Source organism: Bubalus kerabau, chromosome 5 (genome assembly GCF_029407905.1).
Source record: "Bubalus kerabau isolate K-KA32 ecotype Philippines breed swamp buffalo chromosome 5, PCC_UOA_SB_1v2, whole genome shotgun sequence".
NCBI lineage: Eukaryota > Metazoa > Chordata > Mammalia > Artiodactyla > Bovidae > Bubalus > Bubalus kerabau.
In genome coordinates, this window is record NC_073628.1 from 54693392 (window position 1) to 54716090 (window position 22699).

Consider the following 22699-nt stretch of genomic DNA (forward strand, 5'->3'; position numbering starts at 1 on the left):
TTTGGATTTCACAGACAAGCTAAAAAGAAAATACTACACACACACACACACACACACAGAAGGGTATTAACATAGTACTGCCAACTTTCATTCTGCAAAATGAAACAGTAAACATAATTACCATTCTATCAAAGAAAGGATATTTTAATATCCCTAAAGTTGGAAAGATATGCTCTGAGAATAAAGATAGGTCCTGCTTCTAAAGGATAGTTGACATCGTTATATTTGTGTGTGTGTGTGTATGAGTGTGCGTACACACATTTCTCTCTGAGTACCTCCCCCATACACATAACATTATCACTATTATTCTAATTTTTCTGTGGAACAGGGAACATTCCATCAGGGATCAGCATCAATTAAAGGTTCTGTGTTTGAGAACTACTAACTTAGACCATTCCTGACATTGGGTATATTGGAAACTGAGGCCCTATAGATAGTGGTAGGTCAAGCATTCTAACTTCTGGGAAGGTTTATATTCCACTGACTGACTTGCCTCCTTTCCTAGTAACTGCTTTTGTTAAACTAGGGAGTTTTGTTACATTAGGCCAGTTAACCAGACAGAAAATTGCTAAGCTGTAGTGGGATAGAACCAGCTATGCCCATAAGGCCTTGTATGTCCCTGCAATGCCCCCGAACACTGGATACACCTGAGCATCGCCTTGCACCCCGGGTCACTGGGTGGTGACTCAGACAGTGTGCACACGTGCCTCCTGCTAGTCCTCTCTGGGCTAACAGTGAAGCCCGATTTTGCCTACCTCCCAGGATGATCCAGGAAGAGAAGGAGTCCACAGAGCTCCGTGCTGAGGAGCTGGAAACTCGAGTGACTAGTGGCAGCATGGAGGCCCTAGACCTGACCCAGCTGCACAAACGCGGTTCCATCCCCACCTCTCTGACCGCCCTGTCCCTGGCCAGCGCGTCCCCTCCACTTAGCGGCCGTGCCACACCTAAGCTCACCTCCCGCAGTGCTGCCCAGGACCTGGATCGGATGGGGGTCATGACCTTGGTGAGAGACTTGGGGCAGTTGATGAACAACCTTGTCATCACTAGGCTCTGCTTCAGGGTTGACCGAGGGGAGTTGACTGCAGGGCTCACTCTCAGTTGGGTCACAGCATTTTCTTCTTATGATGTGTATAGACCTTGGCATGCCAGGTTACCAGCACATCATTCTGGGTTTGGAAAGAGCTACATGGTTACTTTCTTGCCCTCTCCCCTTGGATAATGCTTAAGAAACTCACCCAGCCCCCACACGTCTTTCTCTCTTTCAGAGAAAGCCCTGATTTATTTTTTTTCAAGCCAGTTTTTTGTTGGTTTGTTTTGCTGTGATAGTCTCTTCAGGCCTGTATAAGGTGCTGAGTCCCATGTTCTCATCCTAAGACCACTGGGTTCCCCTTAGGGTAGACGTTTAAGCATCCCAAAGGTGAGTCCAAGCTCACCCGTCACTCTCTCTTCCAGCCCAGTGACTTAAGAAAGCATAGGAGGAAGCTGCTGGTGAGTGCTGCCTGATGACCCAGGTACTAACAGGTTAATTTTCGCCCGCCTTTCCCTTTCAACTTCTCCCCCGTGGGCCCTTGAGTCTGAGTCTGAACTCTGAGAGGCCCCGGCAGGGCCTCTGCTCTGCCGCTGTCTACGCCCCTCCGCCTATCTGGGCTGGGTCAGCAAGCCCCCGCTCTCTCCCTCTACCCCTGACGGCTCCACTGTCTGTTCAGTCACCAGTGTCTTGGGAAGAGAACCGAGAGGATAAAGCCACCATAAAATGTGAGACTTCCCCTCCTTCCTCACCCAGGACACTGCAGCTAGAGAAGCTTGGCCTCCCTGCCCTGAGCCAGGAAGAAGGCAAGAGGTAAATGGAGCAGACCCCATCTCAAGCCTCTCCATCCCCAAGTTTACCTCGTCCCTCTCTCTGCCTCTGAACAGGCTGAATCTTACCTGTCCCAGGTGTCTGAACATCTCACTTCTCTTTGAAACACCATGAGAGAAGGACATTTCCATGTCTCTTTTGGTCCCGTGCTCTGATCATACCCCTTTACCCTTTCAATCCTGACACTTACTGTAAGTTCTTCCTGAAGTCTAGCTCCCATCTCTCATGCTGTAATTTAAGTATATTTCTTTTCATCCCACCCCGTCCTGGCTGTCATCCTGTAGTGCTTTGGAGGATCCAGGCAGCAACCCCAGCAGCAGCAACAGCAGCCAGGACTCCTTGCACAAGGGTGCCAAGCGCAAGGGCATCAAATCATCCATCGGCCGCCTGTTTGGGAAGAAGGAGAAAGGCAGGCTGATCCAGCCGAGCCGGGATGGACCCACAGGCCATGGTCTCTGTTTAACCCTAGTAAATGGGTGTGAGTAGGGGAGAAGCAGGAGGGTGTCCTTGGATCCAGCCTTGTCTGCCAGGGACCAGGGGGCAGAAGCCACAGACACCGAGATTCCGCTCCAGAGAAGCAGTTTTCTGTCAGAGCTGTTTCACAGCTGGAAGGGCTGCTTCATGAGATGGTAGTTCCTGCCATGAGAAGTGTCAGGCATCAGATGAATGGCTGTTTATTTGGTATGCTGTAGAAGGGCTTCCTGTATCAAGTGTGAAGTTGGACCTCTGAGGTTTCTTCCCGTTTGGAGGTTTTCTAGTGTACTGTGCTCAGGACCTTCAGGAGAAATTTCTTGGATGTTTTTTTCTCCTAGGAGAGTCACTTGTTAATTCCTAGTATACCTTGCCTCCAAGACTCAAAATATCCTAATGCCTAATCATAACTTGGTAGACACTGTAGTCAAGTAAGTACTTGAGCAAGGGTAGCATTATTAACAGTTCTATGATAATATAAAGTTCCAGTGTGTGCTTGGCATGTGGTAGGCACACCGTAAATGTTAACTGTCTTCCTGTCCCTTCCCCTGTTCCTTCTTTCCTTTCTTCCTTTCCCTCCCTTCCTCCTTTCATTGCCCTCATCTATCCAGTTATTTGCTCAACAGACATTCATTAACTACTGTAGTAAAACAAGGCTTCGTAGTAGGTATCAGAGCAGTAGTCATTCCTTCAAGGAGTTCAGTTTCTAATGAAAAAGAAAAAGAGATGATTCCAAAACAATATTAAGATAGCAATATGCTCTGGGTGCTTCTGGAACTCAGAGGTTAGTTATGGAGCAGTGGGAGTGATGGGAGTGACTTTCTCTGCTGGGCAACACCAGGGCAGAAGCTTGAAGGCTAAGTGGGAATTAGCCAAGAAGCAGCATTTGTGTGTTAAAGGGGGATGGGTTGGGTATGAGAGTTTGGTGCATAGGGAAGGGTGTGGGAGAAATGGAAGAGGTGGGTTTAGATCCTAGGCTGGGGCGAGCTCACAGAGGCCTTGCAAAATACATTGTGGAGCCAGCCACAGACGGGAGGGGCCAGGGCTGAGGAGGTCTGGAGTGCAAGAGGCATCTTGTGTTGGAGCCTTATGATTTCCTATGTTCCCCATACCATGTTGGCACCTAAACCTAAAACAGCATTGCAGATTGATTTCTGGATTACCCTCTGCCCCCTGTACACTTGTGAGGAGTGACTGGGATTTAAATGAATTCTACAATGCTGCCCCTGCCATGAACTCTGGCATCAGTTCAGGAGATCCTTAAGACAACAGAGCCATGCATGTTCCATTTTGTGATTTGTGCAAGTGAGTGGCCCTGAAAAAGGGGCCCAGACACACATCTCTGAGCATGCCTGTTTCCCCACCCCAGCCCAGGCCACGCTAATCCTGGCTGAGCCCAAAGCCCACTCTGGCTTTCCAAGTTTCCTTTGCAGCTTGGTCTGGAGGAGGGACAAGTTCTGCTAGGATTCTGCTGCTGTTAGGGTGGAACAACTTCTAGCCATCTGGCTGGAAAACACTTACAGAGCTGGGGCCCCCAGGGGAAGGCTCTTTGGGCTTGGGGGTGACCCACTTGATGCCACTGTGGGACCGCCGGGTTGTAGGGATGTTGTGTGGAGGCTCCAGGAAGAATGGGTGGTCCCCTCAGGCCTGCAGGCTCTCCTGTGCTGAGGCGCGTCCTGCTGGTCTGCTCTCCAGTCCTGACCCAGGCCTTGGGAGGATACACCCAAGACGGTGTAGCTGATACACCATCTCTTCCATTCTAGTTGTACTACTAACAGACTCTGAGCTCGGTCTGCAGGAGCCCATGGTGCCTGGCAAGCTGGGAACCCAGGCAGAAAAGGACCGGAGGCTGAAGAAGAAGTAAGAACCACAGGCTAGGCTCTGCCAAGGTGGGGTCCAGCCCTTCACTCACTGTCGTCCCCCAGGACTGCCATGGGGCTGAGCTCAGGCAGTCAGAGCCCAGCAAGGCCCTTTCTGAACTGAGTTGGCCTGGTCTAACTGGGGGCTGGGAGACTGTTCTTAGGATGACCTGAGCAAGGAGACAAGGGCGCTTTGAGAGAAGGAGACAAGTGTGGTATGACCCAGCACCTGGGATCTCTGACAGAGCAGACGAAAATTTCTGTGCAAACAAACTGAAAGCCCTCACCTCTGGGAATGGAGAGGTGTTGCTCTCCATGGCTTCGTGTTACACTGTTTCAGGCATAGAGCAACGGTGGCAGTCCTGTGATGAGGAGCTGGGGTAGTGGGAGTCCACATCTTGGCAGAGCCCATGGTCCCTGAGAGTAAGCATGGTTGACAAAGAAAAAAGGACTAGTGAATCTGTTGTTGTTCTTCCTGAAAGACACCAGCTGCTTGAAGATGCCCGGAGAAAAGGAATGCCCTTTGCCCAGTGGGACGGCCCTACTGTGGTCTCCTGGCTAGAGGTAAACCTGCGAAAAGGGAGTCCAAGTCTACTCGGGTCTGGTGGGAAGGATGCGTGAGAAAGAACAAGGACTCCTTAGGCTCAGGGGTGGTATTTCTAAAATTTTCCCAGCATGTTTCTCCCCTGCGAAGTGCACAGTGCCATGTCTAGCCAACACCCCCTTTCCCCAAACATACACACCTGTTACTCTGGAGGACATAATGGATGTTATATTCTGATGTCTCTCAGGTGGCTAAGTCTGGGAATTAATCATCACTGAGCCATAAGACTTTCACAGGTGGTTTCACTTTTCCTAGAGCTATCCCCAGGAGCTGATCACCCATGCTGTGTTGGTAAAATCCCTTCACCTTCCCAGGCCTCAGAGTTTCCTGTTAAATGAGAAAAAGCATTTGGTGATGATCATTTCCACATGTCTAAATTCCTCTGCTCTGCATTTGCTATTCTGGGACCATGGATGAGGCCTGACCATTGCCTCTCAGTATTGAGTGAAGCCCAGATCTTGGGGAAGGGGCTGAATTTACCCTCTGTGCCTCGTATCTGCAGCTCTGGGTGGGGATGCCTGCTTGGTATGTGGCAGCCTGCCGGGCCAACGTCAAGAGTGGCGCCATCATGTCAGCCCTATCGGACACAGAGATCCAGCGAGAAATTGGCATCAGCAATGCCCTGCACCGGCTCAAGCTCCGGCTGGCCATCCAGGAGATGGTGTCGCTGACCAGCCCCTCTGCCCCGCCCACCTCCAGGACTGTGAGTGGCCTCTCCCTCACCTAGAATATTTTCAGAAGCCCCAGAATAGTGTCTGCAAAGTTTCCCCTGGGTCATTGGGAAGAGGGTAGCATTGAGTCCTGCCCCTTCCTGTCCCCACAGAGGGTCCCGCCTGGCCTCCAGGAGGTGGTAGCACTGATTCAGCAGGGTCTCAGCAGGTGTAATTCCCTGCCTCCCACATGCCGCCCATGAGCTCCATCTCCCCAGTTCTTCCTCTGCCAGGAATTCTAGATCTTTGGGCAGAGTTTGCAAACAGGGCCTTTGTGGGAAGCAGAGGAAATAGGGCATTTGTAAATTCTGGCCCTCCAACCTCTCCAGAAGAATGTAAACCTGTCCATAGAGGCCCAGAGGAAATATTTCACTGTAGTCCATCTCTGTGATTGGGTTAGTCCTTATACCAGATTCACACCATTTATTCATATTCATTCAGAAAACATTTGCTGAGTACTTCTGTGTGCCAGACACCATGCTAAGCAGTGCAGACACGGTGATAAAAGAGTTGCTCAGAGCTAGACTGCAGAATTCTGGGCTGGGCCTGTGATAGGACTTGGGGAAGGCAGCTCTGTCCTTGTCCTGGAGGCTCTCAGCCTGATAGGGAGGCTAGGCACCCCCACACAGGACCAGCTAGGTTTCTTCTCTGCCTGCAGTCTTCTGGGAATGTCTGGGTCACCCACGAAGAGATGGAAACTCTGGCAACGTCCACTAAAACAGTGAGTCAGGCCCTGGGTCCTGGGTCTGGGGTTAGGACTGATGACTTGCATGAGGATGAGGGGAAGGTTATAGGAAGGCAAAGGGGGTTGCAGCTGATACAGTATAAGCTTGGGATCCCTGCTGTTTGATGGAGCTCTGCTCTCAGAGTGGTGGGTTGGTGGGAGAGAAGTGAGAATGGAAACAGTTCATGGGGGTGGGTGTGCATCCCAGGGGGCTCACAGGCTCACCCTAGGCTCCTAATGTACTGCAGAGAAGAGGAGGGCTTGGGAACATCTTGCCCAGCTACAGACATGAAGCCAGTCTTTGCCCTTGCACTGGATCCTTGGGGAAGGAACAGGGAGGGTGATGAGGACCTGGGAGCTTGGCTAGCTCTGATTCTGCCACACACACATTTGATCCCCGTTCACTGCAAACACAGGCATGTGCACCAGCCTTCTGTGCTGAAACCATCCCAGCAAGCTTCCCCTAGTCACCCATCCCGCTGCTGGGGTGTCTACTCTTTCCTCCTGATGGGGCCTTGGGTGGAGGCTGCCAGGTTTCTTGATTTTGCCTCTTTCCCCCTGACATGCTGCACTTGTTCCCAGGACAGTGAGGAGGGCAGCTGGGCTCAGGTAAGATCCTGTCCCCTTGTTCAGAACCAACTCGCAGCAGTTTGGGGTGGTGTTCTCCCAGCAGGTTTGCTCCTGGAGGACTCTGAGCCCTGGTCTTTTAGGTCCCTCTTCACACGAAGAGCCCTGGGCACAGGTTTTCTCCTCTGCTGAAGCCCTGCCTCCTTCCTTCCTCAGTCCCCTTTCATTACCTCTGGTTTTTACCATGGCAGGTGAGGACCCTTGGATGGCTGTGCCCCCAGCATGCCTGCCTCTTCCCCTCAGTTTGACACTCTTCCCAGGAGTATTGAGATCATTTGTATGAATCCTCTTCCTCTTCCTGACCCTCTCGGGGGTACCCCTGGTGAGCTTAGCAAAGGGCTTTCATTCATTCACTTAGCAAGGATTTATTGAGCAGCTACTAGGTATTAGGCCTTGATCTACAGAAGTAAGCAATCTTATCCCTCCTGGGGTTTATATTCTAGTGGAGAGATAGACAGTAAACAAATAAATGGACAGTATGGCCGATAGATATGAGTGCCATGAATTAAAATGAAGCACAGAGCAGCACTGTTTATACTTACTGGGCAACAGCAGCAATAGTAGACTGGACTGATCAGGTACAGTATATTGTCATAGTAAAATACTATTCAGCAGAGGAAATAAATGACTCACACATATAATGTAACATGAAAGCTATAAGTCCCAAAAGATTTTCTATTAAAACTCTCAACCAAGCAAATGTAATTATATTATTTAAAGAAGTACGCATCAGTGACCATAAGAACCAATAAAACATTTTCTCAAGAAGGGGAATGATAGAAAACTCAGGAGAGGTTTTTCCTCTCGAGGGAGCAGGGCACAAGCTGGGGAAGACACAGGGATGGAGGCCACAGTGGATGACATCCAGAGATGTTAACTTCATCTTTATGCTTCACAATGAACATACGCTGCATATATTTTATATGTATGAACTATTTTTTAAAAGATAATGAAGCTAAAATTTTCAGTTCTAAAAAAATCAGATTAGGTAAAGAAAGAGAGTGATGGAGGGTTGCCATTAAAATTCTTTTTAAGGATAGATGGTCAGAGATGTCCCTGCCCACAAGATAGGAGGCAGTGATTAACTGCAGCAGGCCTCTCAGAACCAGACTGGGTAGGGGGTGGTGCACATGCTGTGTTGGGGGTAGGGAGACAGCATACAAAGGACCTAGAGGATTTCTGGAGAGACCACCAAGCCTTAGAGAAGAGCACTGGCTATTCAGGCACAGGTCACGTTACTTGATTTTTTTTTTTACATCTTTAGTCAAACACAATCCCTTATGGACCATATGAAGACAGTTTCCCAAGAAAGACTGGCTTTCTTAGCCACTCTGCAGGTCCTCTATAAAGCAGCCTGACCCTTGGACTCAGCAGGCTTGTGGCTGACTGGAAATCAGGAAGGCAAGTCTGCCTTACAGCACCACAAATGCCTTTCAAGTTGATGGGAAGGAGTTCCTATTATCTGCTGCCTAGATAGATGCTTCTTTTCATTACTGTAGATAATTGATAAGTGAGTAGAAATACATCATTCCAGGATTTAAAACATTCCATTAAAAATCCCCACCTCCCACTTAACAAACCACTATGTTATACTCAGACATTGCTCCCCAGCCTCTCAGTGAAAGTAAGCTGCGATTTTATTGAATTGCCATGGACACTGGAGTAAGATTTCTCTCAACAATACGCTAGCTGCAACCTGCTGACACTGCCTTTGCCCCCATCCTCCTCCATCTTGTTCCTCAGACCCTGGTCTATGGGGATATGAACCACGAGTGGATTGGGAACCAGTGGCTCCCCAGCCTGGGGCTCCCCCAGTACCGCAGCTACTTCATGGAGTGCCTCGTGGACGCTCGCATGCTGGATCACCTCACCAAGAAGGACTTGCGGGTCCACCTGAAGATGGTGGACAGCTCCCACCGGTGAGCCAGGCTGGAGCCCACGGCCGCCTCCCAGCACAGGTCTCCCCCAGTTCTGGGGGTCTGTCTCCAGGAATAGAGGTGCTTTTTCTTTACCAGTTTGGGATAGTGACGGATCTCCATTTAGGGAAAGTCAAATCTTTGTCTCCACTGCAATTTGAGGGTTTAGTCCTGAAAGGTTGTTGCTGAATGAAAAGACGCCGGGATTCTTGGCCTCCAGAGAAGAATTCAATCCAGGGCCAGAGATGAGGCTTGATCGCTCAGAGCTTTTGTGTAATAAAGTTTTATTAAAGTATAACGGAGATAGAGAAAGCTTCTGACATAGGCATCAGAAGGGGGCAGAAAGAGTACCCCCCTGTTAGTCTTCAGCTGGATGTTATATAGTCAATAGCAGTCTGTTAATGAAAGAAAGGAATGTCTTAAAACTCAGAATGGCACCAGGCCCCTCATCCATAAGATGCATTTTGGGATAATCTTGGCACCAGATGATTCATCCCGGGCCATAAAACGATTGACTTGAATCTTGTAGAAGGGCAGATTGCCATACAAATAGTTTCGTTTACATAGATTAGGGGAACAATGTCTGAGTATAACATACTGGTTTGTCAAGTCTGTTCTGAGCCATTAGGTGGAACCAACTTGAAGACAGAATCTGGGGTAAATGCATAGTACATTAACATAGTTTAAGACAAACATTTCCTTAAGAAAAATGCATTGGTTAACTCAAGGTTTGAGAATAGTTAACTTCAGGTGAAACCAGGTGTCATGATGGCAACAGTATTTTAAGAGAAACCTCCTTTTAAATTTGTATGGAGAAGGTGATGGCACCCCACTCCAGTACTTTTGCCTGGAAAATCCCATGGATGGAGGAGCCTGGTGGGCTGCAGTCCATGGGGTCTTGAAGAGTCGGACATGACTGAGCGACTTCACTTTCACTTCCCACTTTCATGTACTGGAGAAGGAAATGGCAACCCACTCCAGTGTTCTTGCCTGGAGAAGCCCAGGGACGGGGAAGCCTGGTGGGCTGCCGTCTATGGGGTCGCACAGAGTCGGACACGACTGAAGCAACTTATCAGCAGCAGAGAAGGAAAAAAATCACTAGTTTGTTTCCTCCTGCCGCTTAAGAGAGAGAAAAATGTCTGACACTGGCAACCTATTTCCTCCATTTGGAGACCCCTGGCCTTCCTGCCTGTTACCCTCTCAATCCTCTCACCTCCAACTCTTAAGACACAGTCATTTCTTTTTAGCTTCACTTGGAAAAATGTCCTCATAGATATGAATTTTATTTCTTGTCACGGGGCTTGCTGAATTCCCTACATGTATCCGGAGAAGACTCATACTGAACCCAGCATCTATTTTAGGTGCCTGATTCCTTACAAGATCAGAGGAAAGTTCTATCTGGATTCTTGTTCTGCTAACATCCTAGATCTGAGCCTCTCAGCTTTAAACATACATCCTTTTTGTACAGAAAGTCATCCAGTGTTCTTCTCTTTATTGACAGATCTTCTGTGCAAAAGTGTCTGCAGTGGAGGTCACCAACTGGTAGCCTGAGGGCAGAATTTGGCTCACTAATGTATTTTGTTTGGCCTACATTGTATTTTTAAAATTATGACTTTAGTTGCCAACATTTAAACACTAGGAAATATTACACAGAATTCTGGATGTCTGGCTTCTCTTGAAAAACAGGATCATGGAAACAACCAGCTGGAGCTAGGGAGGCAGCCCTCCTAAAACATAGGTATTCCCCAGGTCCTCCTACCCCCTCCAGCCTGCTTCACTCATTTGAAATATATGCTTGACCCCAGCTGGCATTTGGGTGGGAGAGTAAAGTGGGTGGTAATAGTTCCAGGAGTTTATAGGTTTTAGGAAGTCCTTTTTAACATTCAGCTTCACATCATACCAACTATCTGAGCCAGCTCTTTTGCCTTGAGTGGTTAATGTGTCAAAGGTTACAACTGAGAGTGTGGCTTTTCAAGGTTCTATTTGGAATCTGCAGGTGTCCCTTGGTCTCTCCAACTCAAAGAACAAATTATATTTGGAAGAGATTAGTTAGCCTCTATATTTTTATGGGTGAGGAAACTGAGGGATAGGAAGGAGCAGCAGCCCAAGGTCACTCAGGGATAATATCAGAATGCAAGTTTCCTGACGCAAACCCGGTTCTCTTACCACCATGCCGGAGAACCTCCTGTGCCGGAACCCTTAGCTGTGTCTGCCCTCCCCCCTCACCGCTAGGGCTGAAAGGCACTCTTTTGTCTCTGTCAGTCTGGGAGGCTGCCAGACCTAGCTGCACCTGTCCTCGCTGAGTGATTGATGGGGCTGGGGAGAGAAGGGCCACTGCCCACCAAGCTGAGATGTGCCTCGGCTGCTTCAGGATCTGGTAGCCCAGCCCTGCCCAGCGATATGGAAGTCTTCCTCTGACCCTTTGCCCAGGTCCCAGAAGAGAGACTCAGCCTATACACATCTGCAGCCCCAAATCGTCAGTACTTCAGAGTTAATGAAGCATTTCTACATTCCTTATTACCTCAGTTATGTCTATAACTGCTTTCATTCCACTCAGTATTTCATAAGCATATTCTCATCTTTAAAAAATGTTTTTTAGGTTATAATTTTTTAACGATGAGGAGGGGATATTTAAAAACATCTTTCACAGATGGAGAAAACAAGTCCAATAGAGACTGAGTGTCACCAAGTCTCAAGTCAAGTGGCTGCAGAATGGGGCCAACATTCTTTCTTGACACCTCACTGAGAGCTCTTTTCCTTAGACCATAGTATTCTATTGAGCAGGTTTCCATGAGCATCTCCGGTTTTGATATGAGAACACACACACACAATAATCAGCAATGTCCTCCTAAGAGTGGCACCATTACCGAGTGCCTCTTGTATTTCAGGGGCTGGACTAAACCCTGTCATACAGGATCACCTTTAATGCTCACGGTGATTCTGCAGGAGAGGCACTACCCCCGTTTCACATATGCCGAGTGCCACTCAGCTGGAGAGTGGCACAGCTGGCATTCAGACCCAGACTGATCTGACGTTAAGGGCTTTATATTTCTGCTATGCCATACAACAGCTTTTTGAAAGTCATAGGAACTGAACTGAAATTACAGTAGGATTGCAGTTAGAGGTATTTCCAGTTAGGAGGTCTGTGTGCATCTGCCCTCCTTCCAGGGACCAAAAGGCTTAAAGGTCTTGAGCCAGAAAACAGTTCCTAGAAATGGTGTCTCTGAGCTATAAGGGATTCTTTTCTAGGCAGATGGGCTACCTGGGTAGAACTGAGGTAAGAAAAGTAGGGAGCAATCCAGCATAATTTAATCTCACAAAGCAATGACCTCAATGATAGGCAAAAGCAGCTGGAGTTGGGAGAGACCTTCTATTCTATTCCTCCACTTTATAGATGATAAAATCCAGAGAGGCTGAATGGCACAGTAGTGTTCAAGTTCAAAGAACACTACAAGGAAAGCTGCTCAAGGTGGAATGAGCTGCATTGAGAGGTAGTGAGTTCCCTGTCACCAGAAGTGTTCAGGCACAGGTGTTCATAATACTCAGAAGGTTGTTAAAGAGGTGACTCTTGCATTAGGTCAGAACTTGGACTGATAGCCTGTGGGGTCCCTTCTACAGTCCTTGGGTTTTGGCCTGGCTTAGTCATTTTTTACTGAGTACATACTATGTACCTGGTACAGTTTAAAGTACTTTAATAGTTTATGTGAGTTATTTCATGTAATCCATTTAGGATTTATGATGTTTACATTTATGGACTGTGTCAAGCACCATTCTAGGGATTTAAGATACATCAGTGAACAAAACAAAGCTTCCAGTTACATTGTAACTGGGAGACATAGCAAGGAATTATAAATATGCAGAATGTTAATAGATAAAAGGTGGTAGGAAAAAAATTAGACCAGATTAAGGTGGATTGGGAGTATGGGCTGGGGGTGATGCTGGTGATGTTGCAGTTTTAAATCAGGTGGACAAGGTAACTACTCAACTTGAGCAAAGTTTGAGCAAAAACTTAAAGGAGACAGGAGGGTGAGCCATGTAGCAGTCTAAGGGGGAGGGATGTCACAGTCGGAAGGAGCAGCCACTGCAAAGGCCCCAAGGCACAGAGGCCAAGCATGCTCGCAGTGTCTGAGGAACAGCGGGGCTGTCAGTATAGGGGCAGGTCATACCATAGGCCATTTTAGGGACTCAATGCAATGGGCACACAAAAGAGTATCTGTAGGGGTCTTTGTCATTTCAGACCCTGGAGAGGGAAGGACATGTTGCTATCATTCAAAGAAGTTTCCTTCATCAGTCAAGCCCACACCCTGGCTTAGAGGGAAGATGGGTAGGATAGGCAGCGAGAGGGAAGTAACCCTTGAATGGATCATGTCTAAGCCCTGGGGAATGTGAAGAAGGAGCAGGCCGGGATGCTCTTTGTGCTGGAGGATGTAGGTCTTGATGTGCTGTGACTGGTGCTGGATATGGGGCAGATGAGGTTGAAATGCAACCCCACTGAGGCTCTGGCTCAGGGGGGCTGTGTGCCTGCAGAACCAGTCTTCAGTATGGCATCATGTGCCTGAAGAGGCTGAATTATGACCGGAAGGAGCTGGAGAAGCGGCGGGAGGAGAGCCAGCATGAGATCAAGGGTAAGCCTATCAGGCTCAATGGAGCCTCCTCTGAGGGTTGTGTAAGCAGCCTGGGGGTACGAGGGCCTGCCGCATGAACCTGCCTCCGGCTGAGGGAAGACAGGACAGGCGTCCCGTGCCACAGCAGAGATCCAAATCTGAGAGGGAAGGCAGAGCCTGCAGGGAGACACAGGCTCCACCCAGAGGATGCTGCCACCTGTTGGAGAAGAAGCAGCCCCCACCCCACACACAAGACAGGGCCACCAAGCAGACAAATGCAAGGGTGTGAGACAGTGCTCAGAGAACTTGGTGCTGTGGATGGGGTTTGACCAGAAAGAAAGGCAAGTCTTAGGAGAGACCTTGAACATAGAAAGACTAAGAAAAGGGCCATTCCTGCCTAGGGACAGGGGATGCCTGATACAGGGGCTCTGGGGAGAAAGCCTATTGGCCTGAACCTGCAGGCTGGCAAGAATGAAGTAGTATGGGCTGGTTCTCCAAGAGCTCAGGTCCCAGGGAGGACAGAAAGAAGATGTGGAAAGTTAAGGGGGGTGGGAGTGGGTAGGAGCCAAGACAAACAGGGTAGACTGGAGCTCTGGGTCCAGGGACCTCCATTTCTGTCCCTGGAGAGGCCTTGGCCACACCTCTCTCTGCTGTTTTTCTGCCCCCACCCTCCAGATGTGCTGGTCTGGACCAATGACCAGGTAGTTCATTGGGTCCAGTCTATTGGGCTCCGAGACTACGCAGGAAACCTCCATGAGAGTGGTGTGCATGGCGCTTTGCTGGCCCTGGATGAGAACTTTGACCACAACACACTGGCCCTGGTTCTCCAGATACCCACACAAAATACCCAGGTGGGCATACTTGTCATCAGTCTCAATCTCGGTCTCCCTTTCCTCTTGCTTTCTCTCCCTCTGATATGCAGAGGTTTATGGATTGGCGGGAGGCCTGTCCTAGAGGGGATCACAAATGTCCTCAAACCTCCAAGTGGTCCTTGTGCATAACCAAGTTCCCTAGGAAACAAGTGTTCCTCACAAACAGAACACGCTCAGCACAGGCCTGGTGCCCCTGCAGTGGGCACCTCCATCTCCTCCCAGCCACATCACTGCAGTTGAGACTTTTCCTCAACTTGCTTTTCTGACCTGAGTATTCATTGAGAAAAATGAATAGACCTAGCCCTAGGGCCCAAAAGGACTAGAGAACCTGTATCTCCTTTGTTTTCCATCCTAGGGATCTGCTCCTGGGTCCCTAGGTTTAAGAAAGCTAAATATACCAAATAACACAGCCCAGAGATGCTCCATGCCAAGGCTTTGTCTCCCTGTCAACAGCTCAAAAGATTAGACATCTCCTTCCATTACATTTCATATTTATTATGGAGCTATCATCTAAGAATATAACTAAATTCTCTTGAACTTATTTATGTTTGACCTTTTTAACTTCCTGTGGATAATGGACTCTAGAATTACTACCTGTTGTGTAAAATACTTCCTGATTTTATTTCTCCTAAATGTAATTCACATTGGGCTCCCCCTGGGGAGGACAACTGCCTCATCCTAATTGTCTGTGATTTGGTACAGATGTTTGTTTTTGACTAGTTCTACTTTCTGTCATTTCATAAACCCTGATTGTGCTACCTCTGGGTCTGAGGCTTTGTCTTTCCAGACAGAGTGGTCTTAATTCTTTTAGCCTTTCTCATATAGAGTTGTTTCCATGCCCTGATCATTTTAGCTACCCTTGTCTGGACTGTTTGCAGCTGTCATATATCTTCTGAAATTCAACCACCAGAGCTGCACAAGCTATTCTGGGAACAGACAAGTTTTTGCTTGTGCAAGGTAGTATTGAATTGTCTCGTAATTTTGGTGGTGTATTGGCTTTTAGGGCTGATGGCAGCACACAAGCCCAGGGTGTCCTGTAGTCTCTTTACAGTGACCCATCCCCACCAGTCAGAATGGATCGCAGAGTCCCCTTATTCTCTAGGAAGAGCTGAGATTTCCCCACAAAATGCAGTATCTCTATGATTGTCCACCTCCAGCCTCATTGGTCGCCTTCTTGCCCACTTACACAGCTTCATAATCATTTTTCACTACCCAGGGGAAGTGTCATCTGGATACTTGAAAAGTAACTGTGCGTCTCTTTTTTGATCATTTATAAAAATATTACCCATTACCAACAAAGACCGTCCTCACAGAATTCCATGGTTAGTATTTTCTACTCAGAAATGGGCTTGTTTTGTCTTGTTTCCTGTCTGTACATACATCCAGTTTTTGTGGATAGCAGTACATCTGTAAACAGTAGCAGGGCTACCCCTCTGTTGCTCTCTAACCATTCTTGTTTTTCTGACCCATTCATTTAGCTTAGCTATTAAGGGAAGTAGGATCTGATCCAATATGGAATCCTTCATTAAAAATGGTTAAAAATATCTGGTGGCAATTTTGAAAACTTCCTTGTTTCTGGCATTTCTCAAATCTAGTGAGTTAAAGTACTAGGAGGCCTACAGAAGGCCTTTATGCCCCACACAGCCTAAGGGGTACCCATATCCATGACTGAGCAGTCTCCTAAGTTAAAATTTTTATTTGAAGCCTCATAAAATACATTTATATAATCTAAATAAATCTTTATTATACATGTTCTCCATGCATATTTACCCCTTCAGAGAGGTAGTATGCCATGATATTCCCTTATAGACAAACTGTTGGTTTTTGCCCCCAGTAAGTGAAGCCTGTCCATCCATGTGTTCTATAGTTGTTGTTGTTTTTTTTTTTTTAATTATAGTTTTCTAATTAGCTCCATATGAAAAAATCCTAAGGTTTACAGTTTGACTTGTAGGCAGACACCAAGGTCAGGCCTAAAGGAACAGTATCAAAGGCCAATGGGTTAAATGAACTGAGAACCCCATCTCCACCGTTGTACTCCGTACAAAACAGGTGAAAGATGGTATTAGAAGTCATTAACCATAGCCCCTCCCTACTCTACCTGTCTCACCTTGTGCACTCTAGGCACGCCAAGTGTTGGAGAGAGAGTTCAACAACCTGTTGGCTTTGGGCACAGACCGGAAGCTGGATGATGTGAGTACCTAGCTGTTAACTGGGGACCTTGAAGATTTGGTGGTCACTGCTGGTTCATTGAAGTTCATGAGTTCTTCTTTCCTTGGGTTGATGATTGGTGGAGTAACCTAAAAGAGGAGAGCCATAGAGGATGGGGATGATGTCAGGGGATTGAGGAGGCAGAAACAGGCCTAGCAATAGGCCTAGAGAAGTCTCTATGAAGCTCCTTCCTTGAACCTCTAGCATTTTCGAACTCTGTGCCCCAAACCTCCTAACTACAGAAACTCAGAGGTTTCCCCCAAAGGCAATCTCTTTGGGATCATACCTCTTACTGTATCTCTTGTTGCTGCTGCTGCTGCTAAGTCGCTTCAGTCGTGTCTGACTCTGTGCGACCTCATAGATGGCAGCCCACCAGGCTCCTCCGTTCCTGGGAGTCTCCAGGCAAGAACACTGGAGTGGGTTGCCATTTCCTTCTCCAATGCAGGAAAGTGAAAAGTGAAAGTGAAATCACTCAGTCGTGTCCGACTCTTAGCGACCCCATGGACTGCAGCCCACCAGGCTCCTCCATCCATGGGATTTTCCAGGCAAGAGTACTGGAGTGGGTGCCATTGCCTTCTCCGGCTGTATCTCTTAGACCTCCTCTTTTCAGTGTTGTCAGCAAAGCACATCTCCAGCCTGTTCAAAAGTTTCCAACCCGCCCAGCAGTGTGATTGTTTGGAGGTGGAAGTTACGCTGAGGTCATTCAGTGACAGATTTGCTCACATGTTCCTCAGTTCAGTGTGAGGTAAACACGTGGCTCAGGCTGCTATCATCCCAGCTTCCCCTCTAGTTTTACTCATGTGCCCTGGTCACTGAAGAAACAGTCCCTTCCAACTAGATTTTGTCTGGCCTTCTTCTCAAGTTTAGGCTGGACTGTTTCTGGGAAGACTCCTAAGTTCTGGCCATAATACTTCTGTAAGAGATGCCTACTAACACATGGGTTTCCTGAGGACACAGTCCCCTCAGTGCCTGCCTTCTCTCCCCTTCCACCTTCCTACTCACTTTCCTATCATCAGCCTTGCCTGCCCTCCCTGTCAGGTCCACCTTAGCTGCCTTGGTTCCAAACGAGTTAAAAAAGAGCCCAGACTATTTATTTTTAGTTTCTCCATCTTGATTCAGATCTGCTGATCCCCATTTTCTGTGCAGCTTCCCCTTTGTTTGCACCCCCACCCCATCAGTGCCTCTCTTTAGACTTCTGCGCCTCCTTATGGGACACCATTAGTGTTACCTACTTATCAGTTAATCTTTTCTTGGTTGGGTTTAACAGGAATAAAACCTGTTTGTGGAATGACTACTCTGCCTTGGTAGATAGGACACACTCAGAAACACAGAATTTGTAAAGGGGTGTTTTCTTCACAGAGGTACCTTGAAATTTGGAGTATGTTATTTACCATACACACACACACACACACACACACACGTGTGTGTGTGTGTGTGGGTGTGTGGGTGTGTGTGTGTGTGTATTTCAGTCAAGGAGATAAACTGCCAAACCGCACTAGGTGTCCCCGTTCTGAGATCTGAATCTTCCCAATGCCCCTATAAGGAGGACCTTCCTTTATTTCCCATACACTAGGATCTAAGCTTTCTTTGATATAGCTTTCTCATAAATCTTTGAATGGTGCTTTCTAATTTAGAAAGCTCTTTACTCCTTCAGTCCTGACAAAAATAGTCTTTGAATGCCTATTCTGGGCCAGGCATGGGGCAAGGCATGGTAGTGAAGTGATGGCAGACATCTTATTTTATGCTAGTAATAATCACATGAGACAGGCTATTATCCCATCTTACAGATGAAATTGAAGATCAAAGAGGTAACTTGCTGTCACAGGTAACTTATCTACAGTCATAGGCTGGTATGTGGCAGAGCAAGACTGGAGCAAAAGTGTATCTGATTCCTGTATTCTTTTTCCTACATTCCATTGCCTCCTAAAAGTGGAGATACCAGGCTTCAGACATTGAGGTGGAGTTATTGAGTAGGTGATATTATCTTGGCAATGTAGTGGTCTTTCTGGGATGCAGTTGGGTATAGGGCTGGAGAGAACTGATTTTTTAAAAGGAAGCTTAAAGTAGAAGGCCAGGTCCCATGAATAATATGAGATTTGGGGCTATGGGGCAGTAGCAGGGGGGAGGTTGGAGATCCAAGAGCCTGCGTCCTGTCCAGCCATCTAGCACATCATAAGCAACCTTGGGTTGTCTCTTGGAACTATGTTCTCTGACAGTTCTGGTTCTCGGTCTCCCTTCTCAAGCTTTAAGGCCCTGGAGGGCTAGATCCAGTTCTCCTGTACAGGGATAGCAGGACTCAAGGGAAATGAGGAGATGCTGAACAGAAAGAACACCTGACTTAGAGGACAGGGGAGGAAAACAGAAAGAAGACCTTAGTGTTGTCTGAAGGTGGAAATGGAGAGAAAGCATGCAGAAAAGAAGGGTCTTGGGACTAGGATAAGGGTAGGGTCATGGGGAAGACAGAACTGATGAGGAAAGTTCCTCATAAACTCAGGGATGGGATGTGTGCATAGGGGGCCAGCTGCCATTTAACAATTATTTATTGAGTACCTACAGTGTTCCCAGGCACTACTCAGAGGCTGGGGAATATATTGGTTGAAACAAAAAGAACAAAATCTCTTGCCCCATGAAGATTAGAATTTGAAAGTGGAGGTGGGGGAGAGAAGGAAGACGAGAAGAGAAATAAATTGATGACATAATCTCATCAGTACATTTTAAAATGCTGTGACAGAGATACATGGTGCTAAGTACTGATGGGAACATTTGCCCTACTTGGGGCAGGAGCAGCAAACCCTAATGGGGCTGGGAGAGGTTGTTGAGGTGAGAATTGGTGGGTTGGTGTCTCTCAGTCCCGCTGGTAGCCCTCTACCTGCGACAGTTCTGCCAACACAAGGGTTGAGGGGTTTTAGGCATGGCCGCCGAGGAGGGTGGATGTGGGCTCTTAAGGGTGGGTTGGGAGGCTTGTGCAGAGGGACATCCTGTAGGGTTATGGCTCTGGGTGCCCTTTAGCAGAGATAGTTATTTTGGAGGCTTGGCTGGCAATACAGCGGGCAGATAGCAGGGGGCTGTCCACTGCCTTCTTTGGCGGAGCCTATTCAGATTGGCCATCTGCCTGACCTTGTCACTGCTCTCCCCAGAGCCAGCAGATAGGCAGCCTGTACATTTATAGATAATGAAACTGAAGCTCAGAGAGATCACCTTTGAGGGTCACACAGCTAGTAAAATGGAAGCCAGGTCTCCTGGCTCCGGACCCAGCACTCCTCCAGGACACTGGGCCTGCAGCCATATTGAGTCTCCAGAAGGACAGGAAGGAGCTCATGGAGGCTGGCTGGTGACCACTTCCCATGCATGAGGCTGAGAGGAGGGATATTTTAAAGGTCATTGGGCATCCCAAGCCCACTTTGAGATGATTGAGGCGACAGGGAAACTGAGTTAAACGGCAGGACGTCAGATTCGAACAGAGGGGACCACACCTCGCCTAGACACAGGGGACTTCAGAGTCGCAAGGGCTCTCTGGAGCCATCCGCTTCGTCCAGTCATTTTCCACAGGGAAAGGCTGAGGGCCGGAAACGGGACGTGACCTTGCTCCGTTGTTTCTGAAGGGAAAGGTGCCCCTAGAACAGGCACTACCTGCCCTCCCAGGCAGGGACGAAGGGCGGCCGTAGCGCCCTAGCCCCGGGCCTCTGCGCGCCCCCCGGTGCAGGGGGAAGACAAGGCGCTACGCCGCGCGCCCTCCTGGAGGAAACGCTTCCGCCCGCGGGACCCCCACGGCCGCGCCTCGCTCAGCGCCGCGGCCGACACGCTCCCGGCAACCTTCCGCGCGTCCACCGTGGGGCCCGTGCCGCCTCCAGCATCCCCGCGGAAGAAGATCACGCCTGAAGGTGAGCGGCAGGCGGGGCGGGGCGCGCCGCTCAGGGCTGGCTCTGCTAACGCGGCCGCGGGCGGGAGGGCCCCACCTGAGACCTTCGCGCTCACTAACCCATCGCTCTGTGTTCCCCGGCGGCTGTCGACTCCTAGCCCGGACGGCAGGGGCGCGGAGACTGGAGACCCCAGCAGTGCGGACCTACTCCTGCTGAGCCCGCCTCCCGCCCCGGGTCCTTTGCGGCTGTGCCCGCGGCTCAGGGTGAGGGGGCTGGGCCCGGGGCGCAGGCGCTCCGCGCCTGCCGTCCGCCGGCTCGAGGCCTCCCCGCGCCCATGGCTGGTGGGCTGGCCCTGCTGCTCCAGCGCTGCTCGCGCCCACTGTTCAGCTTGCCTTTACTGCTTTCTCAGGCTTTGGGCTTTTCGAGCTTGCAAGCACGCCGCAGATACCTTGCAACCCGTCTCCCAGGGGGTCACTCCCAACTCACTGCGCAAATGCCTTTCTCTCTCTCTCTCAGCTCGCTCCCACTATCTCTACGGACACATGCTCTCCGCCTTCCGGGACTAGCCACAGCCCCGCAAGGCCAGCTTCCTCCTGCTTGGTTTCACAGGCTCGGATAGCCCTTACGGTCCTGCTGGTTCCCCTTACTCCCAGGGCTCCTAGTCTCCTCTCTCAGAATATACTTGTCTACCCCTCAGCATCCCGCTACCCCAAGTCCACTGTGTGTCCCTTGTAAGGCTCTCTGGGATCTGTCTGGGTCTCCTGGTGGTGTGAGGCAGCCAGGTCGTCCATGCTTGTGGGTCTGCGGCAGGGAGAGGAAGGCAGCCGGAGATACATGGACTCCGCCTTCTGTTTTCTGCATCTAACAGGTCTGGACCGCTCACTCCACCGGAGACCAGGGTGCAGAACCAAGGGCTGGGGTGGCCCTTCCAAAGAAAGGGCGCTTCAGACTTCCTTGCTTGGGTTATTGGGCCTTCTGGTTTCTGTCCGTCTCTTGGTTGCACTAGATGGTCTACGTCTGCTTTTGGCATCCCCCCTCCCGCCATTTTCTCTCCCCCGACTCATCCGCACCTTGTAGCTGCTGCCACACCTTCAGGACCTCTTTGGGGGCTGGGAGATGTAGACGGCCTCATTCTTTCTCAGGATGATGAACCTGGGAAGAAGGGAGGCTCAGGTGGAGATTCTAGGCCCTGGTTTAAGTTGAATCCCAAACGTCAAGCATAAGCGTGGGGAAATTCAGCCCTCCTGCCCAGTGAGAGGTTGCAGGCAGGTCAGCTAGAGGGAGAGCTGATGTCCTGCGGTAGCTCTAAGCCCAAGTAGCAGTGGGAATTACCTCCTGCCCCAGCTGTAGGGTAGAGCTGCTGCTGGTCTGGAAGGAGAAGGATCTTGGCTCTGGGGCAGAACAGAGCTAACCATGCACTGCGAGCTGTGCTCCCAGTATTTCTTCCCTTGCTGTCCTCCTCTGGCCCACTTCTTTGATAACCCCAGCCCTACAAAAATGTACCTAATGAGTGGATTGAGTATATATTAATACACTGACCTTAAAATCTGGTTTGGGAAAAAGGTAATCTGAGGCTTCCTTCCCCTGATCTCCTAGCAAGAAAATAAAGCTTCCCCTTTAGTGAATCATGTCCTAGGTCTAGGAAATCCAGTGTTGTTGAAGACTGTCATTCACCTGCTTGTCCCCAAACGGTCACTCTTTGTTCAAGGTGCTTTTGGTGTTTAGGAGCTGCCTCCAGAAATTCCTGAGACCTGCCCAGTTTCCGTTGGTTTCCCCAACAGCGTGGTTGCGTCTAGGCTTGAAGGATATAGATCCTGGTTTGGTAGGAATGTCATTTCCAATAAATTCTCCTTCATCCACATACTTCTCCTGCCAAGGTGTTTGGAAGTGTTTGGAACCCAAGTTTAGGGTGAGTTGATGGAACCCAGAGCTTCTCCTAGTGAGAAGAGAGGAAACGTACCTGGGGCATGTTACCTGGAGAGGGGCCAGTGCAGTGCCAACCTTCAGGGGGCTGAGCAACTAGTTTGCAAGCTGATTTGGGTCTGAGTAGGGGCTAGGCTAGCAGGTCAGATGAAGGGTCAGAGAATCCCGTCTAGAAGGAGTGATGGAGCCTGGGGCAGTGCCACACTTAACAGCCTTCTGCTGCAGAGTGGTGGGGCTGGGTGGGCTTCCATGTGTCTGGACAAGATATTCACCTGCCCTTCCTGTCTGTCAGGCCACTGGCAATGGAGCTGGAGGAGTTCTTGAGCAGAAAACGAGTCAGATGGAGAGAAAGAGCCCCTGTCTCTGGGTAATGGATGTTAAGATTATGGAGGAGCCCCAGATTCCTGTGATTGATGAACTCACAGTCAGAGACCATAAGGCCATCTGATTCCATCAGGGAACT

At 49.2% G+C, this 22699-nt stretch overlaps 1 protein-coding gene across 1 annotated transcript in view; it reads left to right on the plus strand.

Moving 5' to 3' along the window:
- Positions 1 to 20529, plus strand: part of PPFIA4 (PTPRF interacting protein alpha 4) — a 37447-nt gene extending 16918 nt beyond the window's left edge. Inside the window, exons 15-28 of the mRNA XM_055581675.1 lie at positions 763 to 1003; positions 1453 to 1488; positions 1707 to 1840; positions 2143 to 2309; positions 4093 to 4189; positions 4671 to 4752; positions 5295 to 5495; positions 6161 to 6223; positions 8597 to 8772; positions 13297 to 13394; positions 14049 to 14224; positions 16367 to 16435; positions 20157 to 20334; positions 20471 to 20529. Of these exons, the coding sequence (XP_055437650.1) occupies positions 763 to 1003; positions 1453 to 1488; positions 1707 to 1840; positions 2143 to 2309; positions 4093 to 4189; positions 4671 to 4752; positions 5295 to 5495; positions 6161 to 6223; positions 8597 to 8772; positions 13297 to 13394; positions 14049 to 14224; positions 16367 to 16435; positions 20157 to 20334; positions 20471 to 20529 (1777 nt within the window). The remainder of the gene's footprint in view (positions 1 to 762; positions 1004 to 1452; positions 1489 to 1706; positions 1841 to 2142; positions 2310 to 4092; positions 4190 to 4670; positions 4753 to 5294; positions 5496 to 6160; positions 6224 to 8596; positions 8773 to 13296; positions 13395 to 14048; positions 14225 to 16366; positions 16436 to 20156; positions 20335 to 20470) is intronic.
- The last annotated feature ends 2170 nt before the right edge of the window (positions 20530 to 22699 follow it).